The sequence below is a fragment of the Seriola lalandi genome, unplaced genomic scaffold (assembly GCF_002814215.2).
Source record: "Seriola lalandi dorsalis isolate HSWRI2012SDOR001 ecotype SW California unplaced genomic scaffold, Sedor1 jcf7180002054949, whole genome shotgun sequence".
Classification (NCBI taxonomy): domain Eukaryota; kingdom Metazoa; phylum Chordata; class Actinopteri; order Carangiformes; family Carangidae; genus Seriola; species Seriola lalandi.
This window is the reverse complement of record NW_019525500.1, coordinates 2,457,152-2,477,059: the sequence shown is the minus strand read 5'-3', so window position 1 is coordinate 2,477,059 and position 19,908 is coordinate 2,457,152. Positions and strand designations below refer to the sequence as shown.

The following is a 19,908-nucleotide window of genomic DNA, read 5'->3' as shown; positions in this document are numbered from 1 at the left end:
AGGAAGTATTCAAACATGGAAAAAGCTCTGCTGAATCAGTGCTTTTAAATATACATCAGCTTCTTACATATAATGTCCACTGACATTATGCACCAAAATAGAAATCCAGGCTTCTCCCTCTCACACACACACACGTGTGTACAGCTGTACAGGCCATATGTTTTGTCTATCTTCAGGGTAATGGAAACACTTCAACCCCATTTTGTCTGCAGGTCACCAAGAAACTGCTTTTAACTTGCTTTTGTCTCATTCTGTCTTAAGTATACGCACATACAGAACCACACACAAACACACACACACACACACACACACACACACACACACACACACACACAGACACACACACACAGGTTTGTTATCATCCAAGCATCTCTTTGTTGTGACTAGCTCAAGTCCACACAGACAGACGGGCCTGACTGACTAAGAGCCTGTTAATGAGCTGTCAGTCAAACAACAGGCTAATGCAGAACAGGTCTGCACTGTCAGTCACAAAGTGGGGCACACACAACACTTAAAACAATGATGATGATGATGATGAAGATTACGATGATAGTGAGGATGATGGTAATGGTGGTGACTTTGGTGGCTATACTGGTCCATCGGTCCATCAGCATTATTTGGTTCCCTTTGGTAGAATTTAAGGACCTTTATCAAATTCTGGATGGTAAAACTGCTGTAGTACAGACTGAGAAGTAGCCAAGAACTACAGGTCCAAAAGGTTAAGAAAAAGTGTTTCTATAATCCATTTTCTCGTATTTTAATGTGTTACAGGCGCAGTGTGAGTTGAGGTTGCAGGGTCTGCTGCCTGCCACCTCCTACCTCTTGTCTGTCCAGACAGTGGCCTTCTGGGGTCAGAAGAGGCTGAAGAGTCCCAGGGTTCAAACTGTTTTCACTACAATAACTCATACAGGTAAACAAACAAAGATGTCTCCCTGATCAGGCTCTGTGGTATGACCTAAAGTTTATATCATTTTGTATTTTTGTATTCACAATACCAGTGTATACACTGCATTCAGAAAGTGTTCAGACCCCTTCAATCTTTTCAGATTTTGTTATGTTGCAGCCTCAGAAAAGCCCTCAGTTGATCTACACTCAATATCCCAAAATGATTGAAAAGCGAAAACATAATTTTAGAAAATTTGGCAAAACTGAAATGTCACATTGACAAAAGTATTCAGACTGTTTGCTATTACACTTGGAATTTAGCTCAGGTACCTCCCATTTGTCTTCATCATCATGGGGGTGTTTCTATACCTTGATTGGAGTCTATCTGTGGTAAATCCAATTGATTGGACATGATTAAGTCTATTTAAGACTGTATTAATGTGTATAATTTCCCCCTGATAATTTCTGTAGACTTACAGGGCGCTGTGTCAGTAATTGTTTGTCTGGAATCATTGTCAGTGGTTGTGGCAACAGAGTTTCATATAAGGTGCAAGTTACTGTAAGAGTCCACTTTCTCTCAGCAGCTGCAGTTCATTTTAAGGAGTAATTCTTTTGGGTGTAAATTTTTTGGTCTAATATTACATACCATGAATCCAGTGTTTTCACAGTTGCCTGAAAGTCTTTCTCAACAGTTTGGATGAGCATCTTGTCTTTTGATAAATGAGAGGATGGTGTAAGGTTACCTAGAAATATTTAACTTGCAGTAAGAAGCAGCAAATATCCAGTAGGTTCTGTACAGTTTTGTCTTGTAGGAATAAACATGAAGGACTATAAAGGTGAAAGGTTCTCAGTAAATTTAAACTGCTTTGCCAGGTACTGCAGACTGCAGCTGTACAGTGTGTGGTGCTGTGGTTCAACAGCGCAGCCACCTCAGGACTCTCCTAGCAACTCTGCCCCAAATAGACACTCACTCATGTATATGTTTTTGAACATTTCATTAACTTGTCATGCCATTAGTAAATGCTTTATGTGAAGTCTGCAGCCATACATAACAGAGCCATACATTATTGAGTTAATGATTTCCCTGTTAGTTCAGAGCTGCTGCATTTGCTGACTGTCAGCAAATTCTGTCTACCTACAGCTGCACTTTAAACACACTGACACACACACACACACCACACACACAATGTATGGTGGAAAGTGGTGATGTTAATGGTCGTCCAGGCAACAGAGGTATTTATAGGTGACCTGTCGGTCAGCCCAGCAGAGGGTTATAGCCAGCTGCAGCTCAATTATCAAACCACATACCAACAATTTTATATGGAACATATTGCATATAATTTAGCAGTATTAATTTTTGACACAGTCCATATATTGGCCTGGTTTCTCTCAGTGCTAATGAGGGTCATTTAGGCCAGATAAAGCCAATTAGTGTCTCTGCGTGAATGAATTAGCAGGAATGCTAGCTACCAGCTGCACTTTCATCACCACTTTATGACATTCCCGGCACAATATATTTATTAATTCCATGTGATATAACTGGTTTCATATATCCAGTCAGTCATATGATGTGTTTTTGTGATGGTGCCAGTTATAGGTCTTCAGAAGAGCTACTGTATAAATGCTGCTTAAGGGAGTGCAAAAATGTTCTAGAGTGGTTACACACACAAACACACACACACACACACACACACACACACACACACACACACACACACACACACACACACACGTACACACACACACACATATGCATGAACAGTGAACATCTCTCCTGCATCAAAACTTTTAAATTTGGAGTTTGTACACTGAAGATTTTCTTACCTCATAAAGGGTGTTTTATTGAGCAAGAAACAAGGTTTTTGAATATTAAATTTTTACATTTGATATTTTCTCTCCTCTCCTCTACCAAAGGCGAGGACTTCTCCAATGAGCTCCCATCTTCCTCCTCCTCATCTTCCTCTTCCCTTCCCTCATCTCCTTCCCTCTCATCCTCCTCCTCCCCTTCTTCCTCTGAACTCCCCCTCGCCTCCTCTCATCCGAATCCCGAATCCCCCCCAAACCCTGTCACCCTTGACAACCTGCGCCTGGAGGTTGCTGCCCCTCATTACCATGACAACCAGCTGCAGGTCAAGGTGTTCTGGAAGTGGCCTCACCACGGTGAGTTCATTCGGTAACATGAACCCGTCAATGTCATGTCAGCAGCCCCCAAATACCTAAAGAGAAGATGAGAAGAGAAAAGAAAATTAAAGAAAAGAAAAGAAAAGAAAAGAAGCTGTAGATGCAAATTTTATATTAGGTCCATGAGTACTTATGATAGCAGTGTTCTGTATTCTGTACTTGTATATACTTGAGATGCAGATTCTTCTTAACATAGTTATCCTTACAGACAGAACTAGACCAAAAAAACAGTATCTACAAATACCATCATGTTCATGAATTAAGAATGAAACAAAACATTTTGAGTTGCAGTGTATATTTTTTGAAGGCCACACAATAATTACATAAATGCTGCAGTGTTGTCACCTTTGCACAATCATGAAATATTAGCCAATATTAGATGATCATTTCAGCTGCTCATTTTTCAGAATATGTCAGTTTTTAAACAGATGATTTTGATTTGGTTTTACAGTGTCTATAAACAGTGTTTTATGCTAACAATCCATCAAATAACATGTAAAAACACAGTTAAAATGTGAGATTGGTTGCTCAATGGGATGAACCTGCAGAGAATTATTGCCTGACTCTGCAGCTCCCCTCGGCTTCATGGAGCTTTATAGCAAGCTTCAGCTCGTTGTTTAGCTGTCTGGCCTGTAAATGTACTGTTTTGGTTCACTCTCGCTCTAATGGTGTCATTTACAGTCATGACACACAGTTGCACAGTGGAGCAAAAAAGCTCCTATTCAGTACCGTACTGCAGACAGACACAGTTAGAGACCAGCATAGTAAATCATTAAGCAGATTTATGTAAGCACTGGATGAGCTCTGGACATAACTGTTTGCTAACAAGTTCCTGTTAGCAGTTGTTTCTGCTGCACCGCAAGTGGCCAAAAAAATTGGCAAAAGTTATTCTGATTCTCTCTTACCTCAGCTCCGGTTGATGTTTGGACCTCAAGTTTGAAATCACTAAGGGCAACTGATTGTCAGTTTCTGTTACTGGGAAAAAAAACTACAGAGGTTCTCTAGCTGCACAAAACTCATATCATCTACCATCAAGATAAAACGTTAAAATGAAAAGGGAGGAAAGGAAAAATAAAGAAATGGAACAAAAACTAGTTTGCATCATCTCCAACAGTATCGTTATTGATCACACAGATTAAAAACAAACACATGTCCACTTATGTAATGTGTAACTGTCTCTATTGTGTTTTCTTTCCTTTGCTTTGCAGGCAGACAGAGACACCCTGGTCCGTACATTTTGCAGTGGCATCCACATACCTGCAGTACTAATGTTACAAGCACGGAGAGAACAACAACTGTGCAGGTATAACTATCCTGGCTGGGTTTTATATGTCTGTGTTTGTGAAATTGTATATAGGCTTCTTGTTTCCATGTGAGTGTTGTTACTGTGTCTCTATGTGTGTATATGTGTATTAGATATCAGATTTCATCACCATAACTCAGATCTGACTGGAATGCTCTCATCCTCTGTCTGTGCAAGGTTTTGTCTCTCTGCCATCAGCTGAACTATCCTACATTTCTATTACTCTGTGTGTCAGATACATTTTGTTTCTTAAAGTAATAGCCTGAGCAATTTTCTTACTAACCAATGCTTCTCAATCAGCAATGTCTGTAACACAAACCACGCTGAGATGTTTGTAGTTTGTCTTCCTGTAGAAAGGTGTTGTTTTACAGAGCAGGTAATGTGATCTAAACACAACCAAACCAAACTGAAAAATGCTAAAAAATCACAACCTTCACAATGAGGAGATTCATTGCAGGGTTATAATATTGCATCGCATTAGATTGTTACAGTTGTGCCTAATAAACTGGTGCATGGCAAGGTTTGACTGAAATTGATCTATGTAAAAATACATTGCAGAAACCACTAGGCAAAGACTGCTAACTAGAGTGTCTTCCTGAAAATGCAGATATTTTACATCATGAAGTGAATTAGCAACAGGGAGGAGCAGAGAAAACTGGTCTGAAATGATCAGAGTCAGTGGGTTGATAAATATCAAAGTGCTGTGAGCAATTTGCTGAGGTCACAGAATATGAGTTCTGCTCATTGAAGTTCAGCCTTTTTTAAACAGTTACGCCATTTCTCACCATTTGAAGTTGCCAACCTACAAAGCTGCCAAGCACTGCTTCAAACTGTGGTGTTTATTTTAACATGGAGCTAACAAGCTGCTTCCAAACAAAAATAGAGGTAATATGTATATTTTATGGAACCTTGTAATAGGTCAGTTTTAACAACCAGCTGTGTACAGTTTCCACTACAATTTCTCTTTAAACACTCTTTTTATCCCTAACTTGATTTGGTTTTCTCTCTCCAGGGTACCCATCACACCATCACAGGTCTGTTGTTTGGCTGTAAGTACCGGGTCGCCGTGGCAATGAAGGCTGACCCGGGGTCAGAGGCTGTTGCCTGGGTTACAACCCCGGCTTGCTCCTCCGTCAGGGTCAGAGGAGGCAAAGCTTTGCCCTGCAACACTGAGGGTAGGAGTAACTAAACACAGATGTAAAGGCAGTGTTTCATTGACCTTCTTTAATCCTGTAACCCCTTAATGCCTGTTTAAAAGAATGCTCTGGGACGTGCTTCTTGCATCTTGTGTTGGCTTCTTTTGGGAATATAAAGACCCCCGAAAGTAGTAGAAACACCGACTACACACTTGCACATATTAAAATTCCAGCAGTGTTGCTAAACAACTTTTTTTTTTTTTTATATATATATATGCACACAATTTAACTAGTTTAATGTACTTCAAATGATTGTCATTATGATCCATCTCTGATTAATTGTTGAGGACACTTTTAGCATAAACATATTGTCACATTAAACCTGCTAAGAAATGATTATGATGAGTGTTCTGACATGACTAAAGGAAAAGTTTTGTGCCTTTCGTTTGTGTCAGAGCGCCTCCTGGCGGGCAGAAAGGTGGTACTGCGTCCAGAACGGCTGACAGCAGATTTTCAACAAGTCAATGGCACATTACTCACTACGTTTCGCTGGAGGATGTCCCAGCATGCACTGGACCCAGCAGCCGTTGAGGGGTTCCAGTTCACCTGGACGCTGCAATCAGGGGTTACCACGGTAACAGAGGGACAGGAAGACACACTTATCTCCCAGACACAGACAATTGCACCGGTGAGACAACACAGAGAGTTTTACAGTGACAGCATTGCATTGTGTTAGTAGAAGGAGGAAAATACCTTAGAAATATGAGAGTGTGTGTGTTTGTGTGTGTTTCCAGTAGGGATGATGAGGCAATAGATATTTTTCAGGTTCCTTTTTCTTTCCTTTTACTTGATTCTTTAAAGAGGCACTGTCAGCAATCACAAAATCTAAAGAAAGAATAAAATATAAGATTTTGATTCATAAAAGTCTAATAAAAGTTTCAAAGTAAAGAAACATTGTGACTCAACATTTACCTGTAATAGATTGAATGATAAATCTGGTGATATTCCTCACCTTTCTTATAAACCATTAAAGGCAAAAACTAGCAATTAATTGATCCTAACTGTTATTATAGTAGCCAAACCCTGATGTAATTTATCCTCTGTGTCACAGAGCTCTAGTTTATTTTGAGTGAGTGTCAATCCCTCTTACACCATCCTGCACCAAATCTGTAGCTAAAAATAGCCCCCAACAAATACCCAATTTACTCCTGTTTAATTGAATTTTGCTTAAAATGTAAGTTTATAGCAGTTTATTAATTAATTAATATTATTTTGAAAATATAAGTGTATAATGGTGACACTTTTTAAAATGATTTACGTTTATACGCAAGCTTCAGAACGTAGTAAGAGATGGATTAACACCTAGTTGTTTTGGTCTTTTCATGGGATTTGTTGGCAGTAAGAAAAATATGGAATAGCTGCAGCCTTATACTTTAACAGTTTATATCTTGATCAATTAAAACATTTGTGAAGAAAGGATAGGTTGTCTTTGTCTTCGTATATCAGCACTAACCCTGTTTCTTCATACACAGTCTCAGCGGTCAGTGACAGTTCATGGTCTTCAAGCTGACAGTGACTATCAGCTGCAGCTCCAAGTGCTAACAGCAGGGGGCAGCAACGGCGCTGCAGTCTCCAAGACCATACATACTCCAGCCGTCAATGCCACACGTTGATAGGTAGTAGTGCTCTCTCTCTCTAACACATTTGTGTGTAGATCCATTAAAAACTTGTACTTATACCTTCTCATGATAAAGTGGCATGAATGTGTGAGAATACTTTTTTTTAATCTTCTGTCCTCTAAACCCTACTAATCATCTCTTCTAGGCCCCGAACCCAACAGCTGCCACTGACTGCTGCACCATGATCATCTTTACCAACATCCACTTCTCTACTGCTTTCCACTGTTTAAAATGGTGTCACTGCAGATTGAGTGCAGGCAATTTGAACCAAAGCTGTAAAATTAAAGTTCCCCTGCGTAAAGTAGATTCTCATATGAAAGGTATTTCCTACTCTGGTAGTTCCTCTTTCACTTTAATCATTTCATCAAACATCAGGAAGACTGTAATCTTGCTCTTATGGAAAAAAATATTTGCCTTTCAGTCATTAATCTGTCATCTGATCTGAGGTTGCAGCATTACTGAGTTGTAGAATTTACAAAATGAACTGTTCCTGTACATGGTGCCAGTTTAAAAAGCACTAAGTATTTACAGTTTGTCTTGGCAGTGAGATGCGTATCCTAAACCATATTTCCTCAATTTTTTTTAAATAAAACTGCAGCATTTTACCAACGATTCCTCTTGGCATTAGTACCACAGTGCCACAGGATTGTGAGACATATATGTGAAAAGTGAGGCTCCTCGCACAGCGGCATCTGTACATGTTTGGTGGGACTAATGAAGTCCGATCACCTGACATCACTGGAGCCAAATGACACTTGTAAAGAGATGTATTATGCCTATTGTTTTTGATCATGCTAGTAGAGAATAATGTAGCACTGATCTTATGTACAAATAGTAATGTATAGCAACAGACTGTGCTTATTGCAGTGCATAATCTGCTGCATTATCTTTAAAGCGAGTGGGTCTGTGCAGGAGTCTTGAAGTAAGCTCAAATATTTTCATATTTTGTTCATATGTTTAAAGAACTGTAGAATTTGCTTGTTTGATATATTTTGGGCCTTGTGCAGCAGTAGTTTACACTATGTTACACCCATTTCACTACACAATGATATGTGACATTTTAACACAGTTAATATTGTTAATATTGCTATACCTGTGGTAGGTTTCTTTGTTTTACAAAAGTCATGTCATTGCTTTGAAAAGGTTGGGAACTACTGGTGTTAAGCAACCAGTTACTATGTTAATATTCTCTTTATGTAACCTTTTATTGTTGATAATTTTGTACTTAATTCCTTTACATTTTGACTGTTTTTAGTTTTATTTATTGTTTTCCAGTCTTAGATTTTTATAATTAAAGATATCAGAACACAGTGTGTGTTGTGGCAGTAATATTGTTGTTAGAAATGATCATAATAAGAAGGATAAAATCATAATACTGTGGTGATACCAGTTGGCATGACTATTTTATATCTTGCATTATATCAGAATTTACATTATTTTCCTTCTCTCTATTCACTATTCTACTTTATTTGTTACGGCCATGGCTTGATTAACCTCCCAGAAATCAATATACTGTAGAGTTGAAATGATTAGTTGATTTATGATTTTGTCAACTGACAGAAAATTAACTGGCAACAGTTTTGATAATTGACAAGTGGTAAGTCATGTTTAAGTGTAAATGACTGATACCAGCTTTTCAAATATATATTTGCTAGTTTCACAGTTTTCTGTGAAAATGTTTTTAACTTTTGGTCGGACAACAAAAGTAATTCGGTTGTGTTCATTTGGGTTTTGGGCAGTAATGATTGTTTTTCACTTTGTTTTTGACATAGACTAGATAAAAAAAGATCAGACCTATTGATAATGAAAATGATTTGCCTGTGATGGAATACTATAACCTTGCCCGACTCAGTAAAAATGGTGGTAATTTGATAAATTACAACTTAACAGCAATATTTTGACACAGATAGTATAATCATATTATGCAGACTCAAATAATAAGGACTTATTCACACGTCAAGCCAATAAAATCAAATCTAAATGAAATCAAGGAGATTGCTGTAGATTTTCTTTTTGTCATGTAAAAATGCTAATTTTAGAGACATTTTATGGGCGACGTGGGAGAATGGAACAGAAAGGTTAGAGAAGGACATTTTGACGGTGACTTCGGGAGAGTGTCGGAAGCAGCCGAAGTTGAGCTCGACGCTGTGACGCAATCAATGAGCGACTACAGATTGGATTGTTGTTTCTTCAAATCGTGGTCAGACGAAACTCAGTTTGTTATTTCACAGACAAGGTACTGTATCATGATGTTTCTTTCAAATTTTCACCATGGTTTTAGCTTTTTCTCCAAGTCACTTTAGATGCTGAGTCGCAGCTCCTCCTTTGTCTTTAGACGCCTCCAGCTTCCTACTGAAAATGGAGGAAATGTGTGCAATCGCTGCTTTGTTTTTTCGCCTGTGTTTGGCAGCAGCTAGCTAACTCAGCTAGCTTCAGGGGACTGACTAAGTCATGCTAAACTTTTATTAGACTTAGTTTAATCACTAGAAAGAACATTATATTCTTAAATTAGGTGTGAACGTGCTCCAGTAGCCTGACGCCTAGTGTTAGATAAGCTAAGCTAACGCAACTTTCAGTTAACTTAATAACTTAATTGACTGTGGGAATTGTAGTTGTCATTGACAAATATTCTAATGACTACTTTATCTGAAGAAATGAATAAACATGTGCAAGTCGAAAACGAAATAACACAAAGTAACCACAACGTTACTTCAAAAAGAAGGGCAGCACAAAATCTCAGCTAAGTAGCCACTTGTTATTGAGAAGTCGTGATATCTTTGTGCAAAAAGAGAGTAAGTTGCAAGCCAGGACAAATGAACTACATCTGAACAGTGAACTATTTGGTCATTGACGGTAACGTCACTGTATATAATATAATATGTTTATTTGAGCTTAATGGTAAATTCTCCTCAAAACAAATGGCAAATTTATCAAATCTACCTTGATACAGAATTTGCATAATCCCAGTAGTTTTAAAAGTGTAGTCAAGACTTGAATTCCTGATGTCGTCAGGCTTTTATTGAGGCTTTCTCCATCTAGACAATCATCAGAATAATGTCTATCGTAACAGATGTTTTTATTTTCTCCACTACAGTTGAAATCTCACCTACAGGTAAGATACTGCAGTTATGCATTTTTGATCTAGTCATTTAAATATGATGTTATCATTTTGTTTTTCATTGACTCAGAAGTGTTGGTGAATGCAAAACCTGAGTCATGCCTTGCACATTTAAACTGCAAAGATTTAATTATTGATCAAATTGGGGGGACTTATTGATATTTCTTTCATTGGTTCTTTTTCCCCACCTTCTGTTTTTCCTCTCTTGTTTTTCCACTTATTCTCAGTCACTCTAATTAGTGGTGGTGGTGCTATTCCCTGCAAAGTCTAGATGCCACTGAGCAACACTTGCGACCTGACATGATATAGTCTTGAGAGGCTTGAGAACAACTTCTTTTCTACACAGGGAAGTGTCAGGATCAAAATCAAGGAAACAGAAAACCACAAAACCTAAAACTCCAGGGGACCAAAGGACAGGAGTACAGGAGTGTGGATACGGGGTGTTGGGGATGGGGTTGGGGAGCCAAAGGAGGACGTCATGGTTTACAGCAGCTCTGCGGCCTCCCCAATGAAAACAACACCATCAGCATCACCTCATTTAACTGCTCCTGCTACAGCACCTCCTCTACAAGTAGCACCTCCTCTGGTGCTTCCCCCTGGAGATACTACTAGTCAGGACCTAACCCAGACCTCTGCCAAACTCCTCAGCACAGACCTTACCTCCAACTCTGACTTGACACAGACCTCTACTCCGTCTCCTGCTGATGCAGAACCCCCTGTTGTAACCCCAGAAAATGCACTTACAACTAATCCAAGCCCAGCATCATCCTGGTCCTCTACACAGACACAACACACAACACCTTCTCAGGGCCCAGTCAACGGCCGGACATCAGGCAGGAAGAGGACTCCTAAGGCCTGTGACTGCTGTGGGCCCAACAGTACTGGACACAATGTCAAAACCTCAGGCAGAGGAAAGGGGAAGGGAAGAGGGAGAGGGAGAGGGGCTGTTAGGGATCTCGGCGACACCCCAAAAAGAAAAGTGGGGGGCCAGCTGATAAGTATCAAGAGCTTTGATTTGAGCAAGGAGACAGTAGAGGAAGCAGAGGATGAAGATGACAGATATGAGAAGGAGCAAACGACTCTAGTAGTGGCTGATATTCAATCTCAAACCCCAGTTCCCCTACCTGTCACATCCCTGCAGGATGGACCAATAAGAAACTGTGTCCCTCCAGAGAAAGAGGATGCACAAAAAAATGAGGACACATTGATAGAGGGGACAGGAGCTACTGGCGAAGGAGGAAAAGGAAGTGGCGATAGCAGGGATGAGATGAAATGGTCAGGATTGGCAGGCAGGGGAGTGTCAGTAGTTAGAGGTGGAGGGAGAGGATGGAGGGGAATGCTTGGAGCTACGTTTGCATCAAAAATTAAAGTAGAAGTTGGAATGAAGAGGGGAGGTGGGGGTTGTGTTGTCATCGGTTCTAAACTGGAGAACAAAAATGCAGGGATAGAACATGGAGAGCAAACTGACTCCAGCATAGTTAAATCTCCATTTGGAAATGGAGACACAGTAAACCTATCTGACTCTGAACCTGAGGAGGAGGCTAAGGAGGACAATATGATCATGAGTGAACTGGGAAATGGACTACTATTCATGTCACGGCAGTCAGGCCATGCTTCAAGGTCAAAAACTTCCCAGGACCTTGACTCTGAGATGCAGGTGGACCAGACTTCTGACAGTACAGACCAAGATTCTTTACCAGTCACTCTGTCCAATGGAAATGTCACCACACCAACAGATCATGACCACAGAGCTACACCTATGGAAGTGGAAACTTCTCATCCAAACCAGGGGCCTATTATAGTGTGCAGCATGCCGCACTGCTGGGCATTAAGAGACCACAGGCTGTACTGTCAGCCGGGAACCTGGGAGAAGGAGGAGATGGACGGTCAGTCTGAATCAGCAGTGATGGATGGAAAGACGCAGAATGAAGAAAGCCTGGAGCAGCTTACAGATATGGTCCATGGTAAGCTGTGTTTTGGAGCACATAATGCCAACTCATACCTTTACATGAATATATTCATTGGTAAAGTATGGTAAATGATTGATGTTTTTACACAATGATAAACTGAACTTTCAGGACAGACGTCTAATTTAAGTTCTACACTGATTCACCAAGATAGGGATTTTTTTTCTTTTTCAATTCCAGAAACATCATTAGTAAGTGAAGCTCACACAGAGGCTGCAATCTCTCATTCACAAAACTATTCAGACTCTTAATACACATACTTTTCCCCTTTGGCAGCATTTACACGTTTACTCTGCACACCTGGATGTGGGCAGTTTATCCTGTCCTCATAGAATAAAGCTTTATGTGTTGCAGTGAGTAAGCATCACCACTCATACCTGCTGATAAAATGTATCAACAAGACTAAAGCTTTGCTGCGAAGGATCCACACCCACAAAAATGTATTGCATTTACACTGCTTGTATTTATCAGTACACATGCCTGAATGTGATGAAACTACAGTACAGAATCAGTATTTTGAATTTGGGTTTTAACAGCATCGATGGTAAAACCGCTCATCCTTTCAACAACACCGTTAATGTTGCTCACGCAGTAGGTCATATAATCATGTTACAATTATTTCCTCTGTTTTAGAGTTTCTGGAGAGCTTCTATATGAAGTATGGCAGTTTCATTCCTCTCAGTGAGACAGATGTGCTGGAGTACTTGAAGAAGAATGGCAACTCTGACCTCAGCAAAAGGTTAGTACACACACACACACACACACACACACACACACACACACACACACACACACACACACACTCAAACACAATCTGCCATTTGAGAATGAATGTGGAAGTTGCCAGTTTTTTGACACATTCAGGTGCCATCTCAAAAAGAACGGTAAACAGAGACTGAGAACAAGAAAACATTCATTATTCAGTCAAACACAATCAAAAATAAATAACTAATAAAAAATTGTCAAAAGTTGTAAAAACATCAGATTATAAAGTTTTAAAATCTCCAAGGAGTGTATTTTGAGGGCGGTTTGTAGATTGTTTGATTGAGAAGATGCACCTAAAGATGAACCTAAAACCTTGCCATGATTTGTGGGTACAGAAGGAATATCTAAGGTTATGTAGTAACTGAATCGTTTACTGTACTTACAAGATTTAAATGTTAAAAGAGATGTGAGGTAGTTTGAAGGTTTTAACAGTAGGGTTTTATGAGTTAACACCATGAGATGATTATTTTTTCCTGTCTGTAGGAATTTAGATGCTGAAGTAAAGATTCAACAGCATGATGACTGTGTCCTCCATAATGGAGTAGTTAAAGTTAGCAGCACAATCGTTTTACATTTTGAAAAGGATCAACAGCATTTTATTCTACACAGGAAACCGAGTTTGATTTTTAATTTATGGCTCACAGATTGTTCACACCTGGTCTATGAATTCATCATAATACATGCTCAGTGCTTGTATCTGTATGTTTGAGCACTAAGCCTTGTCCTTTCACATTTATCAAACAGTGATAGAGGTGAAACAGTGTGTGCAGCAGCAAGATCCCTACTCCTAAATTGGCCAGAATAAATGTCACATAGTTGGTCAGTCAAAATAAACATATACTTTATGTACAGAATATTTCCCAATAGAGAATAAAAGCTACTGTCAAAACCATACACTTCAACATTACTGTATGTTGGGGTTTTTTGCTGCGGCAACCGACTTGACATTATCAAGTAATTCGGGTATGGGTTAAACCGCTGTTGTGTTACATCATTCATCAGTAGAAAGTAGAAACATGGATTATTACTTAATGACATGTTATATAATTTCAACTCATCCACCCAGTTGTCAGATTATTCTAATGTTGCCACAGTATTCAGAAGGATCTGTTTAAGAGCATAAGCACACAAATTAAAAGACTTGTGTCCTTACATTTTTTTGGAATGTTATTTTTAATCTCTGACCTTGTGGCTTTTCTTTCCGTATCCGTCACAATTCTTAAAATGTCCTTGAAAACAGAGTGTAACAGAGGCATCTGAGGTTCGTGTTTAAAATTGTTACTGAATTTCCCCTCCTGATGTGTTTGTTTCAGAGGATTGGACATCAAAGGGGAAATGACTCGGTACAGGTCGGGACTGGCCTCTGCTCCTATTGCAGGCTTCATGGTGACGTATAACAAACACAACCTGGGCCTGGAGGACCTTGGCACACTAGAAGAACAGAATTGGCTTAATGACCAGGTGAATAAGGAGGAAAAGCCAGCTGCTCGACACACCTCTTCTTACTCTGTCTGGCCTTAATTTATGCTCATACCGCACAAAAAACATTTGTTGATTTTAGGGATACTGAACAACCTTTTTCAAATCTCTTTTTCTGTTTTTATGTCTGGCCAGATTATCAACATGTATGGAGAACTCATCATGGAAGCAACGCAACAGAAGGTGAGTCAGGGAGTGTTTGTTGGATTTCATATTCAAATTTTACGTGCAGCTCAAAAGGATATTTATAAAATACAAAATGAATGAATAAAATCCTGACTGTGTAATGTATCAATGTGTTCTATTATTTCTCTCTTTCAGGTTCATTTTTTCAACAGCTTTTTCCACAAGCAGCTGGTTGCCAAGGGTTATGATGGTGTGAAGAGATGGACTAAAAAAGTAAGAGGGAATATGAAAGAGTTTGGAGAATTGCTATGTTTCACTTGTTTTGACAGTTATACTAAAAGCTGAACCTTGTTATCGCATTGCAGTTACATTTCCAGCTTTTAGTTCGACACCAGCAGTTTCCCAGTTGCTGCAGAAAACTCAGATCCAGATAACCATCAGCTGTTTTTTGTGGTCTGGTTGCCCCTGTTTGCAACCATAGTCTAAATTCAATGTGCTTACTACATGAAATAAATGTGTGACATGTAAAATATGTTCAGTAGTTCTTAAAACTACCATTTCCAGCAAGTGGAAGAAGTCAAAATGTAACCCAGTGTCAAACAGAAATGCAGTTGGACATGTTTGTATCATTCGTGACACATTCGCTACCTGACAATCTGACTTGTATGTTGTGAATCTCTGTTGAGAATGGGTTATTCCAGACAATGTGTAGTAGACATCAGCGTCATTTTGTATCTTGGATATCTAACTCATGTATGTTTGTGTCGTTATTTCAGGTCGACCTGTTCTCCAAGTGGCTGCTGCTAATTCCCATCCATTTAGAAATCCACTGGTCTCTTGTCACAGTCACCATGGCAACCAAAACCATCAGTTACTACGACAGCCAAGGCATCGTCTTCAGACACACCACAGATGTGAGTGCCTCTGTGCATGTCAATGTCTTTGGATTGTAGATCATAGTTTAACATTTTGAATGATTTGGAATGATTTATGTGGGTTACGCTTAAGGACTGATCAGACCAGATCATCAGTAATCCAGCTTTTCTGCTTGCTGCCCTGACAAATTATTGGACCATCAATTCCAGGCAAAAGACTACATATGATGATGATCAATCGCTGTCTCAGTGTGGTGTCAGTGACAGCACATAATCAGAATATGTGCTGGAGGTTTCTCTACAGGTCCAGGTATTTCATCATAAAGCTGTAATGAACCTGAACAAAACAGAAGGATTATCTCGTATTTTGCTAGTAAATCAATATATTAATGTTTAGAGACCAAATTTCTTCTCGATTTGTTGTTTCAATAACATTGCTTAGATGAATTTCATTAAAAGAGTTGAATTCGTTCCTAATACTTTTAATATGCTCAAAATTCCACACAACTACTCTCAGATTATAACTGCAGGCGGGAAAGTCTTGACTTCCACCATCATAGTAATTGTCTTGCGTATGTAGCACTTTGGACAGCTGTACAAAATTACATTTTTATAATTAATTCATTTATAATTACATATTTAAAAACATTTTTATGGAAGGGAAGCATGAAACTGTCAAGACAGTCGATCTATTAAGCAGTTCATTGGATACCAACCCCTAACAAATAGAAACCATCAGGAAGTCTGTTAAAGAGATATGTAGAAAATGTTGCAGAGTGTCTTTCAAAATCCAGTGTGTTGCCTCAGCATACCAAACGCTTTGATATTTGAGTCAGTGTGGGTGGGTTGGGTTCAGTTCAGGACACGGTGGAGTGCTTGACATCAAGCTTTAAATTTTCGCTCATATTCTCACCGTCTCCTTAATGAGACTGATGAGTGTCTACCACAGTCCTCCACTCCCTCCACCTCTCGACCTCATCGAGACTTCTTTCTGTCTGTCTTTAAAACTGTTGCTTCCATTGTGTAGGACACAGTTTTCTGGAATCTGAATTGAGATTTAAGTATTGAACATGTAAATATATTTACTGTCTCACAATGGAAATGTGAAACTATTGAATTTTCTTGACAATACTAGTCCTTTGCACCATTTATATTGTAGCTTAACTCTGTCTATCTGTCTGTCTCCGGTCCCCTGTCAGAACATTATGAAGTACCTCCTGTCTGAAGCCAGAGAGAAGGAACAGGCAGCTTTCCAGAAGGGCTGGAAAATTACTATCATCAAGGTAAAGCTAAACCCGGTTGTAATTCTCATGTTGGATGTTAGTCTAATTCAAAAAGTGAAAGTAATACAATGTAAATTGTAGTAACTGAAAAAATGCCCGTTAAAGGTGCCAAAATAATTCAAACATATCTACAGGAGACTGAAAATAACGTTTTAATTCAAATAAGTGAAGAAACACATTCATGTAATCCTTAGTGCTGAAGTGCAGCATATATGATAGATCACGTTACTGCTACATACTCAACAACAATTTCTTAAATCATCTTACTACCGAATCAAACAAGAAAATACAGCAGCGTGCATGTGCAGTAAATCCACACATATACATACACATGTCTATCCAGAAACTAACTGTGACATCTTTAGTCTGGCTCCTTGCTTTACTGTGACTTGTTGACTCCTCAGGGTATTCCTCAGCAGAAAAACGACAGTGACTGTGGAGTTTTTGTCCTTGAGGTAAGACATTATTCTTTCCCACCTTTACAGCCGTCCTCCCATCCTTTCGTTCATCACCCCGATCTTTTATTTCTTTGCCTGGTCTCCTGTCACCGTTTGCCCCCTCTCTTTGTCTTGTTTCTTGGCAGAAAAAGAAACAAAGTAGATCTGTGTCTCCACTGGCTTTCTTGCCTCAGGTTTCTACATAAATTTGATCATTTCTATGTCTCCAAGGGGTCTAAAGACATTGGAGAAAAGCTTCTGCTATTGTCCACACTTAATATGGCAATTTAGCTGTGTTTGTGGATTATTTTACCTCACTGTGTGTCTTTCTATCTGGCAGTACTGCCGTCGTCTCTCAGTGAAGCAGCCTCTGCTGTTCAGTCAGGAGGACATGCCTCGCATCCGCAAGAGAATCTACAAGGAACTGTGTGACTGTCGACTCAACGATTGAACGACTGCAAAACAGCCGCCTTCACTCACTGACTTCTTGCCTGGTTACATGAGACAGTCTGTCAGACGGCCTGTTTCACAGACAGCCTGTTACACAAGCTAACACAACCTGGTCAACTGTTTTACAGGGAGCCCTAACTGCCAGTCCGTCTGTGTGACTGACAGCAGAGTGGATGTCACTTGGGACTTCTGGTGACTTTAGCTAAGCAGAGTTTTACTTGCAAACTTGCAAAGAACTACTGACGTGGCCCCCTACTGACCCCCCCCCCCCCAAAACATGCTGGACCAGCACACTTCAGGTTGCTTTTGCGTTCTACATATATCACCCCCAGAGGATTTCAACCAAATGGCCAAACAGCCGCCTTTAAGAACACAGAAGAGTTCTGAGTTTGACTGAGGATGCAGGCGTCAGACCAGCCTGGACCAATGGGATGGATTTTCCCTCCCACATGGAGTGGCCTTAGTCTCCCGGATGGCCATTTTAAACTGAATGACCTTTTTAAGTTTATTTTATGCTGGACATTATGCAGATATATATTCACAGTTATATGCGTGTTTTCTAACATGTTAATGAACCTAGGATGTGTGATTCAGTGGACCAACTGTTCACTTAAAACTTGAAGGTTTGAGTTGGTTACGTTCTCTTGGACTACAGATATTTGCACGGTCAGAGGCCTATCCATTGTGGAGTTTAGAATATCAACTGAATGTACTGATCATGTTTCCTTCCTGGCTGCCTCGCATGGTGGTGACACAGCACCATGCAGGCTGCTGTCACAGTTTGGCTGTGGCTTGACACAGGGATATCCTGTTTCAAGGTAGTTTTTTTTTTTTGTTCAATTTTGATCAGGTTTTTGACACCTGCTCTCAAATTCATGTCTTATTAAAATTTTCCACCACATTATTTCCTGCTATTTTTGTTTGTTTGTTTTCTTTCTTTGCTGTGATCACATCCTTACGGTAGGTTTTGCACATGCATTTTTCCAGCTGTCTCAGCTAAAAGCCATTGTTCAATGATACTTTAACATCAGTTTGAGTTGAAAATAGTTTCTCATGCAGGTTAGTAAACTTTATGTTAAGCTGAACAGCTAGCTGCTGAAATGAAGACCACAGTTTTTGATTTTAGAAGAATCTTCTCCAGCTTTATATCGTCACTGCTTCATGTTGATGCATTAACACAGGTGCAGAAAGTCGTGGTTACAGAGTGGCCTGTTAACAGAGAAACAAGTGGACCTCAGCTATTTTGATTAAATCTTCTGTCCAACCTTAGTTTTGTTATGTTCACTTATATGTACTTACAGATTGTATTGTGCTTTTACTGGCCTACTACTGTACATGCTTGCTTTGGTTAAAAACCACAGCAGTTTCTTGACTGTTTTTATTGTTGTTATTAAAAGGCCAATATTGCTGGGAGACTGAGCAATTTGTTGCAGCTTTTCTCCTTTTGTTTGAGTTAGTATTGATGAGGTACATCGAGGCAAAAATATCAGTGACGGGATGAATGGTTTCTTTTAAGCTGTATTAAATGAGAGGTTTATTTTTCCCAAAACAAAAAAAATGTATGCACAAATAACCACATATATCCAGCAGCGCCTGTTTCAGATATTTCTACTCCAGCAGATATCTTTGAGATCCACTGCTGATAAGAAAAAAATAATGTGCCAAAAGTAAAGATAGGAATTGACTCAGTTCAGATATCAATAAAATCCAGGGGAATATACAGTAAATTCTCATTTTATAAACCTCTTCTTGGTGAGTGGATCATGGCAGTGACCACTGATAATGAGAGTGTGATTTCAAAGATAATCTTTTCAACAATCCTGTCTTCTCATTAAAGTCTAATCAGGACAATCTCATTCTCTCTCTGCATCTTTGAAAAGGTCCGTGTACTATAGTCTGGGCAGCATTACTATATGATTGCCAGAAGAGGGGGCCCTGTATCAACAATTAACATCTTGCCATATTCTTTTTTTTTTTTCTTTGGCGTCCATCCATAGCACAAGGTCAGAAAGAATGTCAGTGGCCCTGCAGCTGGACGAGGTTTGAGTGTTTTGCTCAAGGGCACTTCAGCAGGGACACCTACTGACGTGTGCTTGACCCATACCTACAGAGTAAAGGATGGTCCTCTAATCATTATGCAAGTCTGATTACTCAAGTGCTACATACTTTAATGTCATAATTAGCATTACACAGGCCTGTAAATTAGTTGACCTTCAGGAGTAGG

At 39.5% G+C, this 19,908-nt stretch overlaps 2 protein-coding genes across 6 annotated transcripts in view; both read left to right on the top strand.

Moving 5' to 3' along the window:
• Window positions 1-8,495, top strand: part of anos1b (anosmin 1b) — a 44,063-nt gene extending 35,568 nt beyond the window's left edge. For both annotated transcript variants that reach the window (XM_087170500.1, XM_023394508.2), the window contains exons 9-15: window positions 772-910; window positions 2,800-3,045; window positions 4,275-4,369; window positions 5,382-5,544; window positions 5,961-6,193; window positions 7,038-7,181; window positions 7,330-8,495. In XM_087170500.1, coding sequence (XP_087026626.1) covers window positions 772-910; window positions 2,800-3,045; window positions 4,275-4,369; window positions 5,382-5,544; window positions 5,961-6,193; window positions 7,038-7,178 — 1,017 coding nt within the window. In that variant the 3' untranslated portion in view covers window positions 7,179-7,181; window positions 7,330-8,495. The remainder of the gene's footprint in view (window positions 1-771; window positions 911-2,799; window positions 3,046-4,274; window positions 4,370-5,381; window positions 5,545-5,960; window positions 6,194-7,037; window positions 7,182-7,329) is intronic.
• An 843-nt stretch (window positions 8,496-9,338) lies between these two features.
• LOC111645398 (uncharacterized) lies at window positions 9,339-19,103 on the top strand. 4 transcript variants are annotated; one of them, XM_023394615.2, is made up of 11 exons: window positions 9,339-9,420; window positions 10,279-10,296; window positions 10,530-12,266; window positions 12,903-13,008; window positions 14,348-14,495; window positions 14,649-14,696; window positions 14,835-14,912; window positions 15,416-15,553; window positions 16,714-16,797; window positions 17,202-17,252; window positions 17,575-19,103. In XM_023394615.2, exons 3-11 carry the CDS (start codon window positions 10,781-10,783, stop codon window positions 17,683-17,685), a joined length of 2,250 nt encoding a protein of 749 aa, XP_023250383.1. In that variant the 5' UTR covers window positions 9,339-9,420; window positions 10,279-10,296; window positions 10,530-10,780; the 3' UTR covers window positions 17,686-19,103. The 4 variants fall into 4 exon arrangements, with proteins under 4 accessions (XP_023250383.1, XP_023250380.1, XP_023250381.1 ...); XM_023394612.2 differs by lacking the exon at window positions 17,575-19,103 and having other exon boundaries at window positions 17,202-17,568; XM_023394613.2 differs by lacking the exon at window positions 17,575-19,103 and having other exon boundaries at window positions 9,341-9,420; window positions 10,649-12,266; window positions 17,202-17,568.
• The last annotated feature ends 805 nt before the right edge of the window (window positions 19,104-19,908 follow it).